General features: G+C 40.8%; 1 protein-coding gene and 1 long non-coding RNA gene across 2 annotated transcripts in view; one reads left to right on the top strand and one right to left on the bottom strand.

Moving 5' to 3' along the window:
* LATS2 (large tumor suppressor kinase 2) overlaps positions 1-23,870 on the top strand; it is a 151,191-nt gene extending 127,321 nt beyond the window's left edge. Inside the window, exons 7-8 of the mRNA XM_029602527.1 lie at positions 11,886-11,992; positions 20,650-23,870. Coding sequence (XP_029458387.1) covers positions 11,886-11,992; positions 20,650-21,141 — 599 coding nt within the window. The 3' untranslated portion in view covers positions 21,142-23,870. The remainder of the gene's footprint in view (positions 1-11,885; positions 11,993-20,649) is intronic.
* The window catches only part of LOC115092054, a 93,224-nt gene that overhangs the window by 23,506 nt on the left and 44,498 nt on the right, over positions 1-25,220 (bottom strand). The gene's annotated exons all lie outside the window — the stretch shown is intronic.

The following is a 25,220-nucleotide window of genomic DNA, read 5'->3' as shown; positions in this document are numbered from 1 at the left end:
CGTGCACGTGTTTCCTACCTGGACGATTGGCTCATCAGAAGCCAAACAAGGCAAGGAGCTCTCAACTCTCTCAAGCTTACAATAACCCTACTCCATTCCTTGGGATTCCTCATCAACTACCAGAAATTCCACTTCACACTATCTCACCTGTTACAATTCATCGGAGCAGAATTAAATACCATAACAGCAAAAGCTTTCCTTCCAAAAGACCGTGTACAGACACTAGCCTTGTTAGTAGGCTCTCTCCGCGCATGCACACAAATAACAGCTCATCAATGTCTCACTCTCTTGGGTCACATGGCCTCCACAGTTCACATCACTCCTATGGCCAGATTAGCTATGAGGCTCACTCAATGGAAACTCAAGACAATGGATACAAGCCATTCAACCATGTTCTTATCCAATTCAAGTAACTCAGCAACTACGAACCTCGCTCCTATGGTGGACAACCATGCACAACTTGCTCAAAGGTCTACCTTTCCAACAACCAATTACGCAAGTGACGTTAACTACAGATGCATCCACCTTAGGCTGGGGAGCACACGTTGGCCATTTATAGACCCAAGATACTTGGACAAAACTCGAAGCTACATTTCGGATAAACTTCCTAGAACTTCGAGCTATATGTTATGAGCTGAATGCGTTCAAGGACTGCCTCTCCCACAACTGTCCTGATACAAACAGACAACACAGTAGCCATGTGGTACATCAACAAGCAGGGAGGTACAGGCTCGTATCTCCTTTGTCAAGAGGCAGCTCAGATTTGGGACTGGGCCCTAGCACACTCAATCCTCTTACGAGCCACTTATCTAGCAGGAATTCACAATGTACTGGCGGATCGCCTCAGTCGTCAATTCCAACCTCACGAGTGGTCTCTGGATCCAGTGATTGCGACCAAACTTTTTCATCGTTGGGGCCAACCAACAATAGACCTCTTTGCATCACAACTGAACTACAAAGTGGACAACTACTGCTCCCTTTACAAGCAGAACAACCGCTTACCCAGGGACGCCTTTGCTCGCCACTGGAAATCGGGCCTTCTCTATGCATATCCCCCAATACCGCTAATAACCAAAACTCTAGTGAAGCTACAACAGGACAAAGGGTCCATGATACTCCTAGCCCCATATTGGCCTCGACAAGTATGGTTTCCAATACTCCTCGATCTCTCGATCAGAGACCCAATTCACCTGGGCACAACACCCACTCTTATAACTCGGGATCAGGGCAGGTTGCGTCATCCCAACCTTCAATCCCTTTCCCTAACAGCATGGATGTTGAAAGCTTGATTCTGCAACCTCTCAATCTTTCCACTAATGTCTCTCAAGTGCTTGTAGCTTCACGTAAACCCTCCACACAAAAGACTTATCGTGCTAAATGGAGAAGGTTTACCACGTGGTGCACACAAAACAGTGTCTACCCTTTTTCCTGCACTACATCATCTTTATTAGAATATCTATGGCATCTCTCAGACTCTGGTCTCCAGACCTCATCTGTAAGAGTACATGTAAGTGCAATCTCAGCTTATCACAATACCGTTGGGGATGCAGCAATATCAGTACAACCCCTCATTAGCAGATTTATGAGAGGTTTAATTCAACTTAAACCTCCACACCGACCACCGGTCACACAATGGGACCTTAATGCGGTCTTAACAAGGCTCATGCGTTTACCTTTTGAACCCATGGATTCCTGTGAGCTTAAATTTCTCACTTGGAAGACTATATTCTTAATAGCTATCACATCTGCTAGAAGGGTTAGTGAGTTACAAGCACTTGTCACATACTCACCCTACACAAAATTCTTACATGATCGAGTGGTACTCCATACATACCCAAAATTTCTTCTTAAGGTAGTTACGGAATTCCATTTGAATCAATCCACCATCTTGCTTACTTTCTTCCCAAAACCGCACTCTCACCAAGGGGAGAGGGCTTTACACACTTTAGATTGTAAACGTGCACTTGCGTACTACTTAGATCGCACTACAGCCCATAGAAAATCCAACCAGCTCTTTGTTTCTTTTGATCCAAACAAACCTGGGAAAGCAGTAGGTAAGCAAACTCTATCCAATTGGCTAGCAGCTTGCATACAGTTTTGCTATGAAAAAGCAGGCCTTCCTCTCCAAGGGCGAGTAAAGGTGCACTCAGTACGAGCAATGTCAACTTCAGTAGCACACTATCGCTCAGTGCCAATAGCTGACATATGTAAGGCCGCAACATGGAGTTTCCTTCACATCTTTGCGACTCACCACTCTCTCGATAAGGAGGGATGTCAAGATTCAGCCTACGGACAATCTGTCTTAAAGAACTTGTTTCCAGTATGATCCAACTCCTTCCACATCCAACCTTTCGTGATTTCAGGCTGCCTCATTTTTCCCAACAGTACGCCATTTGTTGTGCCTGTTGCACAAGTTGTACACTGTTGGTCCAACACAAGGATGACTCAGCCTGTAGCTTGCTAATCACTCATATGTGAGGACTAGCATCTTGCTTGTCCTGGGATAAAGCAAAATTGCTTACCTTGTAATAGGTGTTATCCCAGGACAGCAGGATGTAGTCCTCACGAAACCCCACCCGCCACCCCATGGAGTTGGGTCCGATACGTTTTATTATTTTATTTTTGGCTAACGCTAATTGCTACAAACGAGACTGAAGGGAGACCCCTGTGGCTGAGAATATCATGGCATGCTGAGCATGCTCAGTGGGCACACTGTGCCAGTCAAATGTTTCTAGAAACTTTGACAGAAGTTTTTCCGTATAGGGCTCCTTTACTGATGTCACCCATATGTGAGGACTACATCCTGCTGTCCTGGGATAACACCTATTACAAGGTAAGCAATTTTGCTGTACTCTACATCCAGTTCATGACAAATCAATGCAGTATATATATATTGAAAAGTGAGGCCGACAGGGCTGATCCCTGGGGAACTCCATTAGAAGTTTTAAACACTCTCGACCTTTTTCCTGCTACCTGTAACCGATAACTCCTTGCCAAATGTAAGTTATGAGATTCAGAGGATTTTCATTAGTCAGCACTGATGGTACATTTCCAGTGTCTTTAGGAATCCCCTCTACAATGTCCACATCTCAGCTACATACAGTGGGGTGAGGATCATGCTTGCTAGATAAATCATAAGCTTTGTCTTAGGTATGATGTCAGATCATTGATTCATTTTTTCTTAGGCAACCAAAGGCATATTTAAGGCAGTTAAATTTATTTTTAGATGTCAGCCTTCTGTGACAGATGTCTTTTGGGGTATGTGAAATGTTCAACATTCTCCAGTGTCACACCATGAATTTGAATTGCCAGAGCTGGGGATGGCTCAGGTGGAGCTTGTTGATGGAGGACCTTTAGTCTTCTGAGTATTAAGCATCAGTCTCATGTGCTTCATTTCAATCTAACAAGGATTCACAAGAACTTCGGGTTACTGAGGTTGACTGCTTTGAGTATGTGTCATCAAATGGAAGTTGATCAAATTATTCACAGTTAAACCAGTCTTCATCCCTGCTAAATCCTTGCTCTGCTATTGAAAGGACCAAGAGATTTGATATCCCTGTTTCTGATAAAGATTATCAATTTATCTTTATTTTTTTCCAAACTTTATTTTCAAAATTTCCAACAAACAACTTATGCAGTTGACAACATACAGTTTAGAAACACCAAACCAGATTCCTCCCTCCCCAGTTGTATTGTCCATGAAAGTCTCTTGGTAATCGATGTAGATGTAGAAAATTGTTACATAAAGAATCATTATTTCCTTTTGTTGTAAGATGTTGAGTCATTCTCCAAGGATAGATTTATAATGATAACATGGGGTGCTGTATCTTTTAAACTATGTAAATGTAGATCTCATCAACTGAATTGACAATTTTGACTTTTTATCCACCCCTCAGCAAACTAGTGGGAAGGTGTTACCATTTTCTCTTGATTCATCTTGTTTGGAATAATAAACTATGAGCTTTTGTGCTCATTGCCATGATATCCTTGCAGGGGTGGATTCCGGATAAAGATCGGCCCGGGGATTTTCCCCAAAAGCGGCCCAGAAGATACCCCTTGGTCTGCCGAGCGAGGCTCTGTCACGGCCGCGCTCGGCAGACCACGTGATCAGAGCGACCGGCCCACCGGGGGATGCCCAATCCCCTGATAGGCCAATCCGCTCCTGTATACTTGTCCCATACCGCAAGAAATTCATCATAATGTTTCCGAGAGGAATTCTTATCAATCAGATGCTCATAGAGTAAAGATTTATGGAATCTGAGCTTCCATTATACCAAAGAAGGTTCCTCTTTTGTCACCTAGTTGGCTAAAATCGTCTTTTTTTCACTATTAAGAAAGCTTTGTGTAAGAATATTTGCTGTTCATCCGAAAGATCCGGTTGAATATCAGAGAATAAGTCAAATAGACACAACCTAGCAGACAAAGGTAACTTGTGTGATAGCAGACCATTTAAATAAGTTGTTAGTTTCTGCCAGAAATTATTCACATGAACACAGCTCCAAAAGCTGTGCCAGTAGGTGCCCCTCTGTGATTCACATTTTAAGCAGAGATCAGATGCACATATCTTTGCTTTGAGCCATACTTGAGTTCAGTATACTCGTTGCAAAAATGTATACTGAGTTTCCCTCAGCAGTTCATTCTCTGTAGTCAGAGAGATATGGGAAAAGCAATTCAGCTCTGATAGGGTTATAGTATCTGTAGCCACCCCATTCCAACTGTCCAACACTGACTGAACGATTGTAGAAAAATAATTTTTTCCTTAATTCTAAAAAAGATTTCATAAAGTTTGAACAAGAGGTTTTTTTCATTGTCCCCGTTTCTAAAAGATCTACAAAGGGCCTTAGGGCTATCTTCCTATCTGGGGAGATGCAGTTGCTGAGCCAATAATGTCGAGCTTGGAGATATGCATAAAATTCTTTAGTGTCCAAGTCAAATTCAGACTTGAAGCCTTCAAATGTTTTTATTAGTCCATCTTCCCATATGAAATGTCACAGCTGATAACTTTAAAGAGATGCAGAAAGGACTTTAAGTTCTATAATCCTGCAAAAACTAGGGATTTTCTCATATGGAAAAGTATGGAGACACCAATTTATTGATTTTTAAAATCTCAAACAACAATTTCCAGGCTTGTCTGTTTGCCCTCACCACTATGTTAGACTTTACATGATCCGGCATGTCATGCCTGGGGATATGAAGTATATTACATAAACTCAATGGGATGCACCATTCACTTAAGAAAAGTGTTAGGGAACGTTCTGAGGTATCATATAGCCAGTCTTTTATATAGCTCAACATACAAGCCAAGTTGTACAGTTGCAAATACGGGCAACTTAATCCCCTAGCCTTTTTTGTTAACATTAAGATTTTAAGAGCTATTTGTGGTTTCTTAGAACCCCAAATAAATTTCGGAAGAATAACTGAAATTCTAATAAATCAGAATTAGTCAACCATACAGGCAGTATTTGGAGGACATATAACCAGCGTGGCAAAATCATCATTTTGAATAATTATATTTTGCCATTCATTAATAACAGAAGAAGGCTGCATGCCTGTAACTTAATTTTATTTTAGACAGCAAGGGTGCAGTATTGCTTTGATATATATAATGAATATCAAGCAGTATATAAATCCCCAAATACTTCATTTCCTCATGAACCCAATGTAATGGAAAGAGGCCCTCCCAATGGTTCTGTAAGTCTCCCAACACATCTATCGCCTCTTATTTATCCAAGTTTATTTATTACCCCAAAAATCTACCAAAATCCTTCAGTAATTGCATGATATTGGTAAGGGACACCCTGGGATTTGTCAAAAATACTAAAACATAATCAGTAAACATTGCAATTTTGAAATCAGTATTTCGTATCTCAAAACCTGATATGCTTGAGTGACTTTCTATTTTTCTCAACAAGGGATCCATACTCAAAATATGGAACAATGTGGACAGTGGACGCCTTTGCCTCGTGCCCCTCTGTGTAAAAAGAATTCCTCCGATATGTGGTCATTAGCAATTACAGCTGATTTGTGGTTTTTATACAATGAGAGATACTGTAAAATCCTACCAGAAAACCCATACCTAGAAATACAGAAAAGAAGTACAACTAAAACTTGGTCCAATCCCACAACTAAAGAGGAGATTTGCTTGGTCTTGCAGTAGGACATAGCTATCAGAAGCCTGCTAATATGTCTCCCTGCAGATTTTCCTTTCACAAAACCCATGATTGAGAGAAATTAGATGACAGTTCTGTTAGCTAGAATTTTTGCAAATACTTTAAGATCAAAATCCACCAGAGAGATGGGCCTATAGGAAGCGGGTTTCTGGGGTTCTTTACCAGGGTTGGGCAACACCATGATATGAGCTTTCATGGAATTCTCTGGAAATTCTCCTCTTTGAAATGCTTCTTCAAAAAAATCCCCAGTGGCAACAGCTGATGCACTAAAAACTTATAATAATCAGCGTTAAGCCCATTGGGCCCTGGCACTTTATCTAAAGTACTTGCTGTAATACAGTCAAGTATTTCCTGCATTACTATAGGTTTATTCAGCTCTTCTAATTGGTTCTTTTGCAGTACAGGCATGTTTAAGTTTTCAATAAAAGCTATTTTCCCACTTGGAAATCTCTACTTGTGGTTCAGCCGAATATAGAGATTGGTAGACATTTTTAAAAATGTCACATACATCCTTCACTTCCCAGCAATGCCTACCTGTGTCATTTTTTAAACTTTCAATATAAGTCTTCGCTTTCCACATTCTAACTAGATTCACCATAAGTTTCCCTGCCTTGTTTCTGAACCTAAAAAAATTGTGTGGTGATCTCAGCAGCTGTTTCTGGACTCTCATGTAAAAATGTGTTAAGTGAACATAAAAATGCTCTATGTTCATTCCTGTTCTCAACAGCAGGGGCAGCTATCAATTTTTCTTTAGCCACTTTTCTCTTTCTAGATGCAGAATGGATTTATTTAACTTCCTAGCTTTCCTTACATCATAAGATACAAATACCTACAGTACCTGAATGTAATCCACTTTGAAGCACTGAAAAAAGTGCAAAAAGCGGACTATAAATCTAAATTAAAAAAAAATAAAAAAATGTTATCTCCAGCTTCATTACTGCTTTGCTTGTTTCCCAAAATAGTCGCTTTCTCTTTGTTGACCATTCATTTGTTCAAACTCCCTCCACTTTTGTTTCAAGTAAATATGGAATTCCAAATCTGCTGACAGATGTCCTGGGAACCACCAAACACCCTGACCTCTCTGAGCCTCTGCAGTCCTGAATTCCAGCCAAATCCACGAGTGATCAGAAATTACCAGATCCCCAATCTCAACTTTAACTACCGTCTGAAAGAGCACATCCAATCCTCAGCATTGTCTGATGTGATGTGGAGATGAGTATAGTCTTTTACCTCTGGATGTAGGATATGCCATGAATCTAGTAACTGTAAGGCATTACACAAATAGGAAATACTCTGCATTTTTTTTAGCTTAGCTCTGGAACTACAGGAAGACCAGAAGCTGGGCACTAACACAGTTAAAATCACCTGCTAAGATTAAGGGCCCTTCTTATGATCCACATACTCAGATACCGGTTTTATAAAACAAATTGTATGAGCAGTTGTTCGGAGCATACACATTGCCCAAGGTAATTTCTTCCCCTAGTAGCTTCCCTATGACCAGTGCTACTCTGCCAGCCTTATAGTCCTTTTGTCTGTTAATATCGCCACACCGCCTTTCCTATGTAGTACTGGAGAGTAATAGCATTCACCTACCCATTCTTTAGATTTTTTTTTTTTTTTTGCTTTCTTCTTGATTTAAATGAGTTCTTGTATCTGTGCTATCTGTATTCTATACCTTCTAAGTGTTTTGTAACTTTTTTTCTCTTTATAGGAGATCCTAATCCAAATTTTTTCATCCATATTTTATCCAGAAATTAGTGTTAAGAGAAATCATCTCACAATCATGCTTTTGCTGCTAGAAGCCACCCAGCCTTGGCCCCCAGCATGCTCTAGGCATATTTTTAAAGACTGGTTTCTCCTCAAATTACTCAACAATCCTATAGTTTTTAACATTTCTAACCGTCAATTATAGACCATTCCCTTTCCCTCCCCTGTCCCCCTTCCCCTAACCCTTCACCAGTGGGATCCCCAAACGGGGACCTAGAGAACACAATTTGGGGATACGGGTGCTCCTCCCCATCTTCTCATCAAGGTTTCAACATATTAAACAAAACCAACACTGGCAAGTCAAACATTTTGCTTAGATAATGAATAAACTTATGTTAATAACACACATTTATAATACCATATGGCCTGTCAGGGGAAATTGACTCAGGTCACACTTAAATCCTTGACAAACTCTCTGCCTTCCTTAGCCATAGCTTTTTTTTTTTTTAATAAAACTTCTCCAACATTTAAGACCATTATTAGCAATTTGGAACAGTACTTCTAGCTATTCTGTTCTTAGGTTTCAATTACTGTAACACCTTATATTTAGGACTTCCTGCATCACATTGCAGCCATTACAAATTGTACAGAATGCGGTTACCTGATTGTTGGCTGGTGTGGATCAAAGACAGCACATTACACCTGTTCTCCATCAGTTACATTGGCTGCCAATTCAATGGCTTATTAGGTACAAAGCGATGATTATTCATAAATTATTAGTTAGCCTGGAATCCCTGTAGATCAGTGCTTTATTAAAAATGTATGTACCATCAAGAAACTTGTTCGTCTCAGTCCAGGCTCCTGACAGTACCATCACTTAATATGGCATGCGTTGATAGCAGAGAACGTGCTTTTTCTGTGGCGGGGAGTGTATTTTGGAGTACATTACCAGAACAATTCAGGTAGATAGCATGCATTTACTCCTGAAGTGCAATGGTAATTCTTGAAGCAGTACGTGCTATTATATCTCAAAGATCAATTAATTAATCATACCAATAGACAATTTTATCTTAATGTCTCTTTGTTAGTTTTTAGTTTTTATTGTGGTGATTTTTATGTTCTTTGTTTTTGTTTTCTGTTTGTTATACATTAAGCATGTATTTTTTTTGTAAACCACTTTGAACTTTTGGATTTGGCAATATACAAAATTTTTAAATAAATGTACTTATATACCTTAAAAAAAAATGTCAGCAATTACCTGAAAATCCAGTTTCAAGTGAACACACTACAGTTTTGTTTGTGAATTGGAGCTCGATGACTAAAGTCATGGTGGTCTCGGTTCTGGATCAGAGTTAGCTGAGGTTGAACAACTTGCCATCTATTTGATAGGTCAGCTTCACTTCAACTGGAAGCTTATTGTTGGTCAGCTGTAGCATTATCATAATGAATATCAACAATAGGGCTGGAGTGATTACATAGCCATGCTTGATTCCCTTATTAACCTCAAAGGGCCTGTGGTAAATCTTTTACTGAGAATCGGTGCATGTGTATTGTCAAGGAGCAGGCAAAGAATAGTGACAAATTTTGATGGGCAGCTATACTTCTGAAAGATTCTCTGCAACACTTCTTGGTTGATTGACTTTTGCAAGGTCAAAGAAGTTTATGTAGAGAGGTTCATGTTCCTGACCTTTTAAAATGTCAAGAAAGCCAATAAATCAGTCATGGAGCTAGAAAGGCTTGTGTCTGCTTTGAATCCTTCGTTATATGCAAACTGAGCTGGACATTATTCTCAGCTAAAAGCTACAATTGTATGAAAAAGTTTAGGCAGACCTAGTCAGATTGATTTTTCAATGAATTTCTAAGTGAATAGAAGCTGACAGAGTTGAACACAATACTGTATAATCACCCCTTGTGTTGTAAGGCCATAAGGAGTTAATGCACAGTATTGTGAATATTTTGTCTGAAAGTTTGTGAAACTAGTTTTTGCTTTACAGTTAAACACAGCATCTTTCTGCAATTTTTAATTTATTATTTAATTTACTATTTATTTGCTGATTTTATCAGATTGAAGAAAATAAAACAGTGAATATGGCATATGCAAAAGTAGGACACTCAGTTGATTCATTACTATTTTTTTAAAAAGCTGTTGTTAAGGCCCAAAAAGTTGATTATCTGGTTAGGCCTTCAAGTAGGTGAAGACAGTTCCACGGTTGCACAAATACTCTGACCCTTCTAATCTCTCAAGTTATGATTATTCTTTTTTCAACAAATATGAGCTTCTCTGAGCATTTAAAAATGAAGATACTGTAATTCTGTTTTACAAAACATGGGCTATAAAAAAATCTCTAAATACATCCAGCTTCAGCTGTCAAAAAGATTAAGAAATGGAAATTACAAGGAATTGTTGAACTCAAGGCAAGACCCAAGAAAAATCTGATAGAACTGTCCAAAAACTGATCAGATATGAAAAACAGAAACCACTGATCAGAACAAATGACCTACTGAAAAGTGTATCTGATACTGGAGAAGTTGTCAACAGTATAGCATTGCTTACGCAACAGTAATCTGCATGGGAGAGCTGCCAGAAGAAAAACCTTTTCTGTGTCCTCATCATGAAAGCCATTGTCTAAAGTTTGCAAAACAGAACTTTGATATGCCTGAAACGTTTTGGAATAAAGATGTTATAATTTCCATTTCTTAACAATTTTTCTGACAGTTGAAATTGCTAGCTGGAAGTGTTTAGAGCAGCCTTTCTCAACCATGGTTCCATGGAACCCAGGGGCTTCTCGAGAGGTCGTTAGGGGTTCCATGAGAGATCATGATTGGAAATATAAATCATGATTTTTTAAACTTAGCATGCCATCCTGCCATTCACAGGAAAACAATGAACTTTTTGCTGCAGTTTTCAACTTTTACATGTATGAGCAAGCTTTTTCTTGTTTTAACAAGCATCAAGAGTAAGGATAGAAATAGTCTCATTTCTGTTGAAGGTGAAATCCATGTGTGCTTATCTTAAGTTCGACACGGAATTAAGTATTTGTGCAGCAGCAAACAAGCACAGGTTTCACATTAAAGAAGTAAATTTAATTCTTTATTTTTAGTTTAAAAAATAACACTTTTTATGCATATATAGGCCTATAAAAGAGATCAAAAGTTTTTAAAATTTATGGCGGGGCAACTAAACAAAAAGAATAGGCTAATAAGTTGACAAAAATAAACCGATCCACAGAAAAATATTCTCTACTCAAAAGAGCATTGACAATTATTGGATTATTATATCTACAACTTACTGAGCATGCTAACATACTGTATATATAATAATTTTTATGCAGGGGTTTCCTGAGACCCAAAAATTATTTCAAGGGTTCCTCCATGGTAAAAAGTTTGAGAGAGGCTGGTTTAGATACTTTTTAAATAGCCTTTCCTGCTTTGTAAGAGTGAATTATAGTATCTTCTTTGTCAAATGGTCAGATAGCTGCTGTTTAGAGGAGCCCCTAGTTGTTGAAAGTAGACAGAACAACATTCACAATCTGACAGGTTAGAAGGGTCAGAATATTAATTCCACCGAGAAATCTTCTTCACCTGACTAATGCCTAATGAATCTATCAACTTCTTGGGGCTTATTAACTTTTTTTTTAAAATAGTAATGAATCATTTTTAAAGAGTGTCCAAACTTTGGCACATGGCATATTTACTGTTTTATTAATTTCAATCTGTTAAAATCAGCAGATAGGAATTTTGAATTATAAATCTCAGACAATTGTGGTGATCAATTTTGTCTCATGTAGAGGTTGTGTCAGCTTCTTTTCACTTAGAGATTCATTGAAACATACAATTTGACCAGGATACCTAAACTTTTGCATACGACTGTATATTGTCATCATCCTGACAGATGAAAGCCTTGAAATGCAAAAATTTTCACTTTTTTAAAAATGTTGCTGAACCAAATGTTTGATCTTTCATTGCTGGCATGGTGACTGTGGCTTTATCCTTTGCCTTCTCTTTTAGGGTACACTCAGTTGTGTGACTGGTGGAGTGTTGGTGTGATCCTCTTTGAGATGTTAGTAGGACAGCCTCCATTTCTGGCTGCCTCACCCACAGAAACCCAGCTTAAGGTGAGTTCCAAATGGGATAACATGAAGAATAATCTAGTACCTGCTTCGCCTTGCAAAATTTCACAGCTTTGCACATTTTTTCACATTCTGCTAACTAAAAATTAAAATCAAAATGAACTGAAGTAGAAATTTGTTTCACCGACCTACACAAAAATATTCCAAACATAATTAAGAATAAAAAAAAAAAAAAGACTACATGTGTTGACTACGTAAGTCTTCACACCCCTTGACTCAATAATTAATGGAAGCCCCTTTAGCAGCAATAACAGGCCTGATTCATTTAGGATAAGCGTCTATCTACTCATCTTGCTAATTTTTTACATTAATCGGCTGAAATGTAAATATTGCTCTGTTCTTTTCTCTCCCCCCTTCCAGTTCCAAGTTAATTTTTCCCTGTTTTATTGTAACTTTCTCACATCCTTTTTCTGATTCCCTGTATTTAAAGTTCAAGGTTTTTATTGAGAATATTGTTTACTACGCTACGTTATGTTTTTCACACTTTGTTAATTGTAAACCGGGTTGATGTGATGCCTGTCATGAAACTCGGTATAACAAAAACAATAAATAAATAAATAAATAAATAAATCAACTTTGCACAGCAGGATGGTGCAGTTTTTGTCCATTCTTCTTGAAAGAGATTGAGCTAATCTACCAAGTTGGCTGGGGATCATCTGTGGATTTTTTATTGGATTTTGGTCTAGGCTATGACTGGGCCACTCACACATTCACTTTCTTCTTGCTGAGCCAGTCCATTGTTGGTTTTGCTTTGTGCTTAGGATCATTGTCCTGCTGAAAGGCAAATCTTCTTCCCAGTCCCAAGTCTATGGCAGACTAGTTTTCCTGCAGGATTTGCATGTACTGTGCACCATTCATCTGTCCCTCGATCTTCACAAGCCTCCCAGTCCCCACTGCTGCAAAGCATCCCCACAACATAATGCTGCCACCACCATGCTTTACTGTAGGGATGGTATTAGCAGGATATGTTGGGTTTGTTTTATGTCATATATATTTCTTAGCATTAAAACTAAAAATTTCTTCTTTGGTCTCTTCCTGCATGCGTGCAATGGTTCCCTAAGTGTTTCTTTGCAAATGCTGTGTGGCACATTTTATGGCTTTTTTTCAGCTGTGGTTTTCTTCTTGCTACCCTCTCATGCAGGCCATGTTTGTGGAGTAATCATGAAATTGTTCAAACTGTTTCCACTTCACAGTGATGAACTTGTATTCTCCCAGGACAAGCAAGATGGTAGTCCTCACATGTGGGTGACATCAGCAGATGGAGCCCTATCACGGAAAACATTTCTGTCAGTTTCTAGAACTTTTGACTGGCACACTGAGCATGCCCAGCATGCCATAATCCCTGTAGCCACAGCGGTCTCCCTTCAGTCTCTTTTTTTCCGCGCTGCAGTTTGCATTGCGGTTAGGAGCTCTGAGAATCTTTCTCCCAGTTTTTCTTCACGGAATACTTGAAGTTTACTTCTCCAGAAACTTCCCTCACACGGGTCTCCCATCGCGACATCGGTATTTGTCGCTCGGTGAGTGATTTTCACAGTCTTTGGTCGGTTCATGCCTTCCCTTTTTTCCGTGTCCGCAGGCCATCGATCGTTTTTGGGCCTCCCTATTTTCTATCATGGCAACAGGTTTTAGAAAATGTCCGGAGTGTCCCCATACCATGTCAATTACAGACCCGCATGATGTCTGTGTGCTATGCCTCGGCTCATCACACGACATTAGTCATTGCCCAAGTGGTGAACAAATGTCCCCAAAGGGGAGGTGGGCTCGCCTCGACAAGATCGAGTCCCTTTTTAAGATCAAATTAACTCCATCAACATCCACCCAGTCGTCACCGGCAGGAACATTGAAGAAACTTGTCGACAAACCTCGCCCGGGAGCACCAGGGCAGCGGTGACCATTCGTCACAGACTCCATCTAAGGCATCCACATCGTCTTCCTCGGTGCCGGAGAAAGACCAGACCGAGCACAAAGGGAAGCACTGGCACCAACGCAATTCTACTCCCGGTGCCGGCACAGACACTGCATCTGCCTCAATGGCTATCGAGCCGATTGCGAAGAGGATACGGGTATAGGAGCCTCCAACCCCCTCTCCACCCGAGAAACCAAGGCGATCCCCACCGATATCTGTGCCGGGTACTCAGCCCCCACAAATTCCTGTAGAGGTGCCAGTAGCACCTAGCCTGCCTCCCCCTGTAGCTGCGATATCTACAGTTTTCAGGGAGGAACTGGACGGTCTAATCTGCCAGGCAGTCCTCTATGCTGTCAGAGACTTACAGCCATCGATGCCGGCACCGACACTGGAGCCATCGATGTTTACACCGCTGCTCAAATGACTGGATACAGAGACTTTGCGGGCTGCTTTGGCATCGGTGCCCTACCGACACAACCTAGGCCACCGATGCCAAAGCAGCCCGCAAAGTCTCTGAAAGCCCTAATACCCATTCCAGGCTCCTCAGAAGATGAAGGCACAGACTCCAGTCCTCTCTCAGCACCGATTCCACTGATGCTGGAACCGATGCCTGGTCCATCGGGGCTCTCGGGACCGAGATGCCCACATCTCCCCTCGATGCTGCCGAAATCCACATCCATGCCACCGCATCTTCCACAGAGGCCATCAAAGGATCCATTGGTGCCAACACATCCAACAGTACTGACCTTCTTCCCTCCTTCAGATTCTCAGCTAGAGACCTTTTCTGACACATGGGAAGATGTTGACACCGACACATCTATGGAGGACATCTTAGCAGAACCATCTTCTCCGGAACAAAGGAGAAAATCTCCCCCAGAAGACCTCTCCTTTGCAAATTTTGTAAAAGAAATGTCAGAGACAATCTCCTTTGACCTGATTACAGAGGAGGACACACGCCATAAAACACTGGAAGTTCTCCAATTTGTTGATGCTCCAAAGGAAGTTATGGCTATCCCTGTCCATGAGGTGCTCGTAGATCTCCAACATCGTCTCTGGGAGCATCCTTGTACTATCCAACCAGTGAATAGGAGGACAGATGCAACTTATCTGGTCCAACATATTCTTGGATTCCAAAAGCCACAACTTACCCCATCAGTCAGTGGTAGTTGAATCTGCACAGAAAAAGGCAAGGCATCTGCGCCCTCACTCTTCAACACCTCCTGGCAAAGACAAAAAATTCTTGGATGTTTTGGGTTGCAAGATGTTTCAGGGCTCTATGCTAGTATCACGCATAGCTGCACACCAACTTTACATGACACAATATCAAAGGAATCTCTGGAAGCAGGTTCAGGGAACAGCTGACTCTCTTCCCCAACAACAACAAGATAGTCTCAACGCCATACTACGGAAAGGTCTTGAGGCTGGGAAACATGTTCGGCTGCTTATGACTCCTTTGAAACTGCTTCTCGCTTGTCCGCATCTGGAATCAGTGCCAGGAGGTGGGCCTGGCTGAAAGCATCTGACTTGAGACCTGAAGTCCAAGACAAACTTGCTGATTTGCCATGTACCAGGGACAACCTATTCGGAGACAAGATACAGGACGCAGTAGCTCAACTAAAAGACCATAACGACCCTGCGTCAATTGTCCACGATTGCTACCGAGGACCCTTCCTCTGCAAGAAGACCTACGAGAAGGGACCCTAGGAAACCATTTTATCGCCCTCGCAGATACTACCTACATCTCACGTGAGGTCAACCAAGCCGTCTCGGAGAGGACATCCTCGAGAGCCCAAGTCATCCAGGCCTCAGCCACCACTGCAAACAGGCCAAGCCTCTGGATTTTGAAAGCTATCCAGAGAACAGCAGCCACTCCACAAATCCAAAACCAGACTTGCCAGTAGGAGGTCAAATTCACCACTTCTTAACCAACTGGCTCAGCATTACCACAGACCAATTGGTTATATCCATCAAAACCCAGGGATACCATCTAAACTTCCTAATGGTACACCCGGATTCACCACCCAATCCACTGTGCATGCAAAAAGATCACACAACCCTTCTAGAGTCAGAACTGTCCACCCTTCTGGGCACCAGGGCTGTGGAAGCCGTTCCCCAGGCACAGCAGGGCAGAGGGTTCTACTCCCACTATTTTCTCATTCCAAAGAAATCAGGTGGCCTCCGCCCCATCCTAGACCTCCGCAATCTCAACAAATTTCTACAAAAAGAAAAATTCAGGATGGTGTCCCTGGGTACCATGCTTCCCCTTCTGCAGGAAGGAGATTGGCTCTGTTCTCTGGATCTTCAGGACACTTACGCTCACATTCCAATATTCCCACATCGCCGCAAATACCTGTGTTTTCTAGTGGGACATCAACATTTTCAGTACTGGGTTCTACCTTTCGGACTTGCCTCAGCACCCCGTGTATTTGCAAAGTGCCTAGCAGTGGCTGCAGCCCATCTGCGAAAGAAAAGCATACACGTGTTTCCTTACCTGGATGATTGGCTGATCAAAAGCCATTCCTACGAGGAGCTCTCAAGCTCACTATCAATCTGCTACACTTGTTGGGATTTCTCATCAACTACCAAAAATTCCACCTGAATCCATCTCATCTCCTTACTTTCATCGGAGCAGATTTGGACACCACAGTCGCGAAGGCCTTCCTGCCCAGCGACCGCGCAGTCACACACTCCAAGCTAGCTTCGCCTCTGCGCACAAAAGAAACAGCCTCAGCCCATCAATTCCTAATCTTACTGGGCCACATGGCTTCCACAGTCCACGTCACTCCTATGGCCAGACTGACAATGAGAATCACTCAATGGACTTTGAAATCTCAGTGGAAAAGCCATTCAACCTCTTTCATCCCGGATTCAAGTAACCCACCAGCTACGTTTATCGCTTCTCTGGTGGACAAACAAAGCCAACTTGCTGACAGGCCTACCCTTCTAGCAACCAATTCCACAAGTGACGTTAACCACAGATGCATCCAACTTGGGTTAGGGAGTTCATGTGAACAACCTACAAACTCAAGGTACTTGGACACAGCTCGAAGCAACGTTTCAGATCAACTTCCTAGAGCTTCAAGCAATACGTTATGCTCTATATGCATTCAAGGACTGCCTTTCACACAAGACTGTTCTCATACAAACAGACAACACATTTGCAATGTGGTACTTGAATAAACAAGGAGGCACAGTTTCTTATCTCCTCTGCCAAGAAGCCGCATAGATCTGGGCCTGGGCCCTTGCACACTCCATGCATCTCCGGGCCACTTATCTTGCAGGCATACAAAACATAGTAGCAGATTGCCTCAGTCGACAGTTCCATCCCCACGAGTGGTCTCTGGATCCTGTGGTAATGAACAAAATCTTCCAATGCTGGGGTCAACCAACAATAGTCCTCTTGGCATCAAAACTGAATCACAAAGTGGACAGATTCTGCTCCCTGCACACGCAGAACAACTTAGCCATGGACGCCTTCGCTCGACCCTGGAACACAGGCCTCCTATATGCGTATCCCCCAATACTGCTAATAGCCAAAACTCTCATGAAGCTACAATAGAACAAAGGGTCAATGATATTCATAGCCCCATATTGGCCTCGACAAGTATGGTTTCCCATGCTTCTCGAACTCTTGATCAGAGAACCCATTCGCCTGGGCACAGCGCCCACTCTCATAACTCAGAACCACGGCATGTTACGCCATCCAAACCTTCAAATCCTATCCCTCACAGTCTGGATGTTGAAAGCTTGATCCTGCAACCGCTCAACCTTTCAACTGATGTCTCTCAAGTGCTTGTAGCTTCACGAAAGCCTTACACACATACATCCTATCGTTCTAAGTGGAATAGATTTACCATAGGGTGCACGCAAAAAGGTATCGACCCTTTTCCTGCCCCACTCCAGCTCTATTAGACTATCTCTGGCACCTTTCAGACTCTGGTCTCCAGACCTCTTCGGTGAGGGTACATCTGAGTACCATTTCAGTGTACCACAAAGGAGTTGGAGATGTCCCGGTAACAGCGCAACCCCTTGTGAGTAGGTTTATGAGGGGCCTACTACAACTCAAGCCCCCTCTCAGCCACCAGTCACTGAATGGGACCTGAATGTAGTACTTACAAGGCTCATGCGCTCCCCGTTTGAGCTTTTGCACTCCTGCGATGTTAAATTTCTTACATGGAAAGTTCTCTTCCTAGTAGCCATTACATCTGCTTGAAGGGTTAGTGAGTTATAAGCACTTGTCACATTCTCACCCTATACAAGTTTCCTACATGACCGAGTGGTCCTCTGTACTTACCCCAAATTCCTTCCCAAGGTGGTTACTGACTTCCACTTGAATCAGTCTATAGTCTTGCCCACATTTTTCCCAAGGCCCCACTCACACCAGGGCAAGAGGGTTTTACACACCTTGGACTGTAAACATGCGCTTGCATTTTACCTAGACCACACTGCAGTCCATAGGAAATCCACCCAACTCTGTTTCTTTCGATAAAAACAAACTAGGAGTTGCAGTGGGCTAACAAACTCTCTCCAGTTGGCTCGCAGACTGTATTGAATTCTGCTATGACCAAGCAGACCTTGCTCTCCAGGGACGAGTGAAGGCGCACTCAATGAGAGCTATGGCAACCTCAGTAACACACTATCATTCAGTACCGATTGCTGAGATTTGTAAAGCTGCAACATGGAGCTCTCTACACACATTTGCAGCACATTACTGCCTGGACAAGGAAGGACGCCAAGACTCTGCCTTTGGCCAATCCATCTTGAAGAACTTATTTCCAATATAATCCCAACTCCTTCCACATCCAAACTGCTGTGATTTTCAGGCTGCCTCATTTTTATCATCAGTACACCAGTTGTTGTGCCAGTTGTACAGGTTGTTACCTGTTGGTCCAAACAAATATGAGTCAGCCTGTAGCTTGCTAATCACCCACATGTGAGGACTACCATCCTGCTTGTCCTGGGAGAAAGCAGAGTTGCTTACCTGTAACAGGTGTTTTCTCAGGACAGCAGGTTGTAGTCCTCACGAAACCCACCCGCCACCCCGCGGAGTTTTGTCCGAAACGTTTTATTATTTTATTTTTTTGCTCGCAGCTTTTTGCTACAAATGAGACTGAAGGGAGACCCCTGTGGCTACAGGGATTATGGCATGCTGGGCATGCTCAGTGTGCCAGCCAAAAGTTCTAGAAACTTTGACAGAAAAGTTTTCCGTGATAGGGCTCAGTCTGCTGACATCACCCATATGTGAGGACTACATCCTGCTGTCCTGGGAGAACACCTGTTACAGGTAAGCAATTCTGCTTTCAAACACATTGAAATTTTCTTATAGTTTTCTCCAATTTGTATCTTTGAATAATGTTATGTCTGAGTTCTTTTGATAGCTCCTTGTTCAACATGCTTTGACCTTTGTTTCAAATTCACTTTGTATAATGGAAACAGCTTAATTTTTCATCCAGGAGTATTCATATCCAATCAGCTTCCGTGATTGAACGCAGGTGTGCGCCATTAAACTTATTAGGGGCCTTGTTTAGGCAGTTTTTTACCCAGAGCTAATTTGGGTTTGCTGTGATAATGGGTGTGAAGGCTTATGCAATCAAGATTTTTTTTTTTGGGGGGTGGTACTTTTTATTAATTATTTTTGGAATATTTTTACAATTGTTATTTCCTGATGAAAATGTAGAGTATATTGTATAGATCAGTGAAAAAACTCCTACTTTAATGCATTTTGATTTGTATTTTTTTTTTTAGACAGAATGTGAAAAATGTGCATGAGTGTGACCGCGTTTGCAGAAAAGTAATAGCAGAAAAAAGACCGAATTGGCCCATCCAGTTTACATGAGAGCAGGAAGACCTCAGCTGGATACAACAATTTTATTTTCGTCTATCTATAAGTAGTAATCTAAGCACTGGAGCAGGAATGGGAAAAACCGCCCTGACACAGAGCTTCTGTTTTTAGCTTTTAACTGATCAACCCCACCACTGACCCTGCTACTTTCTCACCTCCCTTACCTGAATCTTACATGTTTTTGTACCTCTTCTGCACTGACTTCTCTTTTGCTGCACAAGATTTTAACAGACCTTGATTTTCCTCCTCCCACTGCTTCGCATGGAGCTGATTGAGAGGGAAAGACCCATGGGTGGGGAGAAAATTGAGGACAGGCCAGTGTGTGGGGGGACAGTGATGGAGCTGAGGTTGTGTGACGGAAGAGGGCTGGGGCTATACAGAGGAGAATGCTAGGTGGGGAGCATATGCTGGAGGCTGGGGAGATGAGCGTGCTGGTTACAGGGCGAGGGAATGTGAGTACCTGTTTGTTATGGAAAAGGAACCCTGCAGTAGTACCTGTGCTGCGAAAATTGATTTTTGTACCATCGGAGAATCCCTAACTAGCTGGAAAATAAACACTTAAATTTATAATTTATAAACACCTAAAAAAGAAGGCCTACACATATTCTGCAGTGCCACTTTGGGGGTGGGACATGCTGAATCAAAATTAATTTCTACTGTCATGTTTTTCTTAGTCAGCAATGAGTCTCTGAACCTAAAGTAGAGCATTATTTTTTTTCATTCAGAATGTAGAAGTATGACTTCTGGATATTTACATATTTTACAGACTGTAGTTAAATGTCTTTCACAATAAATTTTAAATACAATATAATAAACTATTATCTTTTCCTTGTCATTGGGCCAGACATCCCCCCCCCCCCCACCCCAAGCTCTAATTTCTCTTTTTATTTCTAGGTGATAAACTGGGAGAGCACACTTCACATTCCATCACAGAACAAGCTAAGCCCAGAAGCAAGGGATCTCATCACAAAACTCTGCTGTGCTGCAGAGGATAGGCTTGGAAGAAATGGTATGGATGATATTAAGGTCCACCCTTTCTTTGATGCCATTGACTTTTCCTCTGATATCCGCAGGCAGCCTGCACCCTATATTCCAAAGATAAGCCATCCAATGGACACATCCAATTTTGACCCAGTTGAAGAAGAAAGTCCGTGGAATGACAGTGGGGACAGCACCAGGACATGGGATGCATTGACCTGTGCCACTAGTAAACATACAGAACACGCATTTTATGAGTTCACTTTCCGGAGGTTTTTTGATGATCATGGATATCCATTTCGATATCCAAAGCCTTCTCTGTCTGAAGTCACCCAAAGTGATAAGCCAGCTCTAGAAAGTAAAGATTCTGTGGATCAGAGCGAAGGCTGCCAGCCTGTGTATGTATGAACTGTAAAACATATGAATCATAGAAAAGCTATATAGTATGCTTACATTCTTTAAAAGGTGATCCGCAAATACAAGCATTTTTGTTTTTATCAAGATTGTTTTGAATTAATTATTCCTGCACTTGGTCAGTCCCTTGGCCATATCAACCACTGGGGCACCTTTAATGTAGCTTTCCTCCATTCTTCCCACTCTTTTGTAGTTTATTATTTTACTTTACTGCTTGATAAGCAAAGAAATTGGATTAATCTAGCAGGATCCCTGACTTATGCAATGTTGATGCCTCTTCTGCCTCAGAACAGTCACCTGGAAAAAGTACAGTTGATCACAGCCATCCTGCTGTAGTTGATCTTCTGTTACTTATACATGGAGCTGGAGAACCTTTCCACTTCAGCACGCACAAGTTTTGAACCCCCTTTGGTAAAATTCAGTAACTTAGCCACATATTTGTTGAATGAAACTTCAAAATCCACAACCAACCGAAAAGAGAGTGGTGGTGATGTTATAATCACAGTGGTTTGTCTTTGTAAATAACCATTACTTCCAGACAGAGGCAACACGATCAATTCCAGCATTTGTCTTCGTCTATCATAGGGACATAGCACAGACCCATTAAATGTCTGTAGTTACACTACCTCCTGCCAATCACAGTTAACAGGAAGACCGGAAAAGAAACGCTATTAAAGCAACCTCTGTGGAAACCTTTCTATTTAAATAACTGTTTGCAGGACATCTTTTAGTGCAAGTCTATTTCCTTGTAAGTAGATTAATTGTATGCTTTTTACGTATGTTTAAGAGGGAAATTAATGTCCTATATTCAAACTGGATTTCTCTCTTCTGATATGTTTAGGCTCCAGCAATAAGCGATATTTTCAGGAGTTAGGAAAGTTTAGAAAGAGCACTTAACCATTTTCTGCTAGCAGACTTTGCTACTAATATATAGAGATGAACTCTGACAAACCATGCTGCTGTTCCTTTTCTAGGATAAGTTTTATTTTTCTTTGCCTTCGCACTTAATTCATAGTGTGATATTCTTCCCTCGGAAGTAGAGGGACAGATAAGGGGGAAAGTGTTAAGGATATGATAGAATTTAGGAAAAAGCATAAAACCGAAGAACATGATGAATAAAATTGTGCAATATTGTAAATAAAATTATATAGATATATATCATGCCAATAGCCAATTTTAAAGAAATCACTGATGCTGTTTTACACATATGCACAGTGATTTTTGTTACAAACTTTTTTTTTTTTTTTTTTATATCGTGGACATTTCAAGATTGTGACATGACTTTAAAGCTGCTCTGTCTCCTTTGGAATACTGGGTGACACAGAAAGTGAGAGAGAGTGCTGATTTGGGAGTGATTTATATGTCTGGTGTGTGAAGAATGTTGCATGATCAGTATTTTTCTTCGTTAAAAGTACGGTTTCTTTCCATTCACAGGCAGGTCCTGTGGAATCACTTTTGTAACAGGAAAAAAAAGAAGTCTTGAAAATAAGACATTTTAACTTGCTGTTCTTGTATCTTTTTGGGTAATTACTGATTTATGAGTAACTAATCATAATTTTAAATCATACAGCGGAGATAATCGAGATTTATCCTTTCCACATAATGAAGTCCTTGGCTGGATAAACATTTTTCATTCATAAAATGTGAATCGTGACACTAATAAAAAAAAAAAAAAATTGCTAGAAAATAGCTTTATTCCTAGTATGTTAGCCCATGTGTTCATGTAACAGATATTTAATAGTTACAACTTAAAGTAGTTAAAAGTTCAACCTCAATATTTTATATGGTTTGTTATCACTTATAGCAAACACTTAAGGATCCCGTGTCCAGGCAAATGGTTGGTTATTCTTAACCCTCCAATAAGTAAGTCTTTTAATCCCCTTTTGATGCCCACAATCAATAGAAACCCAGCTTTCTCTGACAACATGAAAATTGTAATTCAGCTGTAGAAGCCACATTGACCAGATTTTTTAATTAACATGCAAAGTTGCCGCTACTGTGGAACACATTAGTCCTTCATGTCTATCAAATTACATTTAATTACGCTTTGAAATAAACCCTGACTTTACTGAAATGTGTATTTCTTTGTATAAAAGTGAGGTTTAATCAAAGTAATACTGAAGTACTCAAATACTTAAGCCATACATATGTGCATATATAATATATATACATATATATATAACTCTTGATATATGTAACTAAATAGGCACAGATAAACCAAAAAAAGTATTCCTTAATTTTAATTAGCATAACCAGTTTGTTTAAATAATTGACACTATTTGAGAAAAATGGTCTTCATTTGTTTTGGGTTGTTTTTTTTTTGGGGGGGGGGGGGTAAAATAAACTTTGCGCTTTATATTTTACATATATTATTTCTTAATGCTTTTTACATATTTTATCAATTGTTTAGATATCTAAGCAACAACACACAAAGCAATTCCAAAATGTCTAAATGGAAAAAAACCGCCGTGTATTTTTTGTTTACATTTGTATGAGAGGAATGCTCTGAGGTGTGCTGTGGTGGTGTTGACAGGTTATGCAAGATTCAGTATTACAGCTTTTTATAGTTATGCCATTTATTGTTATTTACATCTCTGATATCTTTTCATGTGGTAGGCTCTCTCAGGAACTCAGTTTAACTGTTATTTATTGATATGTATCATTGCTTTTGAAAGCTTTATACTGGCACAATTTACAATTAAAAATGTAAATTTAAAAACCAATCAAATGTCAGTTCATTATTTCTAGAACTAATCAACTGTGCATGTACTTGTAAATGTGATGGCTTTAGTATCTTTAGAGGATGAAAAGGCCTCATCGCTCCTGACCATAGATAAATCACAGGGTACACTGGGGCCACTGGCATTTGACCTGTCTTTCAAAGGAGAAACCAACTGGTCTAAACCAGATTTAATGTTTTTTTTTAACTATAAAATTGTAATGGCATGCACACTTAAGCAAAAAAGTTTTGCTAGTCTAATTTAATTATTTACTTTGTTTAGATGGTAACTTGCATTTCAAAATTCAATGTTGTTCAATTTCAGAAGCTGTACTGTATGATGTTGAAAAACAAACAAAAAAAAAATCCCAGGAAATAAAAACAGCCCCAGAGGCCATAATGTTATCCAGCAAGAACATGAATAAAATCTAAGAAAATCAAAGCATTGTCGCTCAGCACTAAGGTCACCACATGTCTCCATTTCCTCAAGGTGCACATCAGCCACTTCTTGTTTTACTTTACCATATTGCATACAATTCAATTTCCCATTTCCTTAAATAATTCTGTAATCAAGTATTTCATAAAAACTCTTACCTGCTTACTTAGAATTCCTAAAAGCATTTCTGTGGGTGCAGTATCTTCTGTGCCCAAAATCCCAAAGGAGACTATCTTTACTAGCCAGGCAGCCTCCTCCCACTTCTTTAGGCTTCCTTGTCAGTTGAAATTGGATTGGAGTTGCAACTACCCGGGAATTTTTCCCATGTTTTTAACCCATTTCCTCTCTTCTATCTCATGCAACCCTTGCAGTGATAACCAAGAGCCACATGCTGCTCCATGAACTGACACCCTGCATTTAACTATTAAGAACACAAGAAGTGCACTGCTAGGTCAGATCAGGGTCCATGGAGCCCAACATCCTGTTTCTGATGGTGGTCGCTCCAAGCCATTAGGGAAGTACCTGACAGATCTTAAATGGGGAAATGCGTTTCTTGTTGCTTAACTCAGAAGTGTTAAGAGGTATTCCCTAGGACGGTATATTCGGCTAATAATGGATCTGATCTCCATAAACATATGCAAACCTTTTTTTAAATTCTGCAATACTATTAACATTGACCACATCTTCCAGCAACAAATTGCATACTTTAATTGTGTGTTTTAAATCTGTTCTCTGAGGACAAGCAGGATGGCAGTCCTCACACATGGGTGAAATCATTGGATGGAGCCTGGCAAGGAAAACTTATGTCAAAGTTTCTAGAACAGAGCCTATGTGAGCATGCTCAACATGCATTATACCAAGTACCATGTGGGGTCTCCCTCAGTCTCCTCCCCCCCCCCCCCCCCCATAGAGCCTAGG

Source organism: Rhinatrema bivittatum, chromosome 5 (assembly GCF_901001135.1).
Source record: "Rhinatrema bivittatum chromosome 5, aRhiBiv1.1, whole genome shotgun sequence".
Taxonomy (NCBI): Eukaryota; Metazoa; Chordata; class Amphibia; order Gymnophiona; family Rhinatrematidae; genus Rhinatrema; species Rhinatrema bivittatum.
This window is presented reverse-complemented; position numbering and strand designations above follow the sequence as displayed.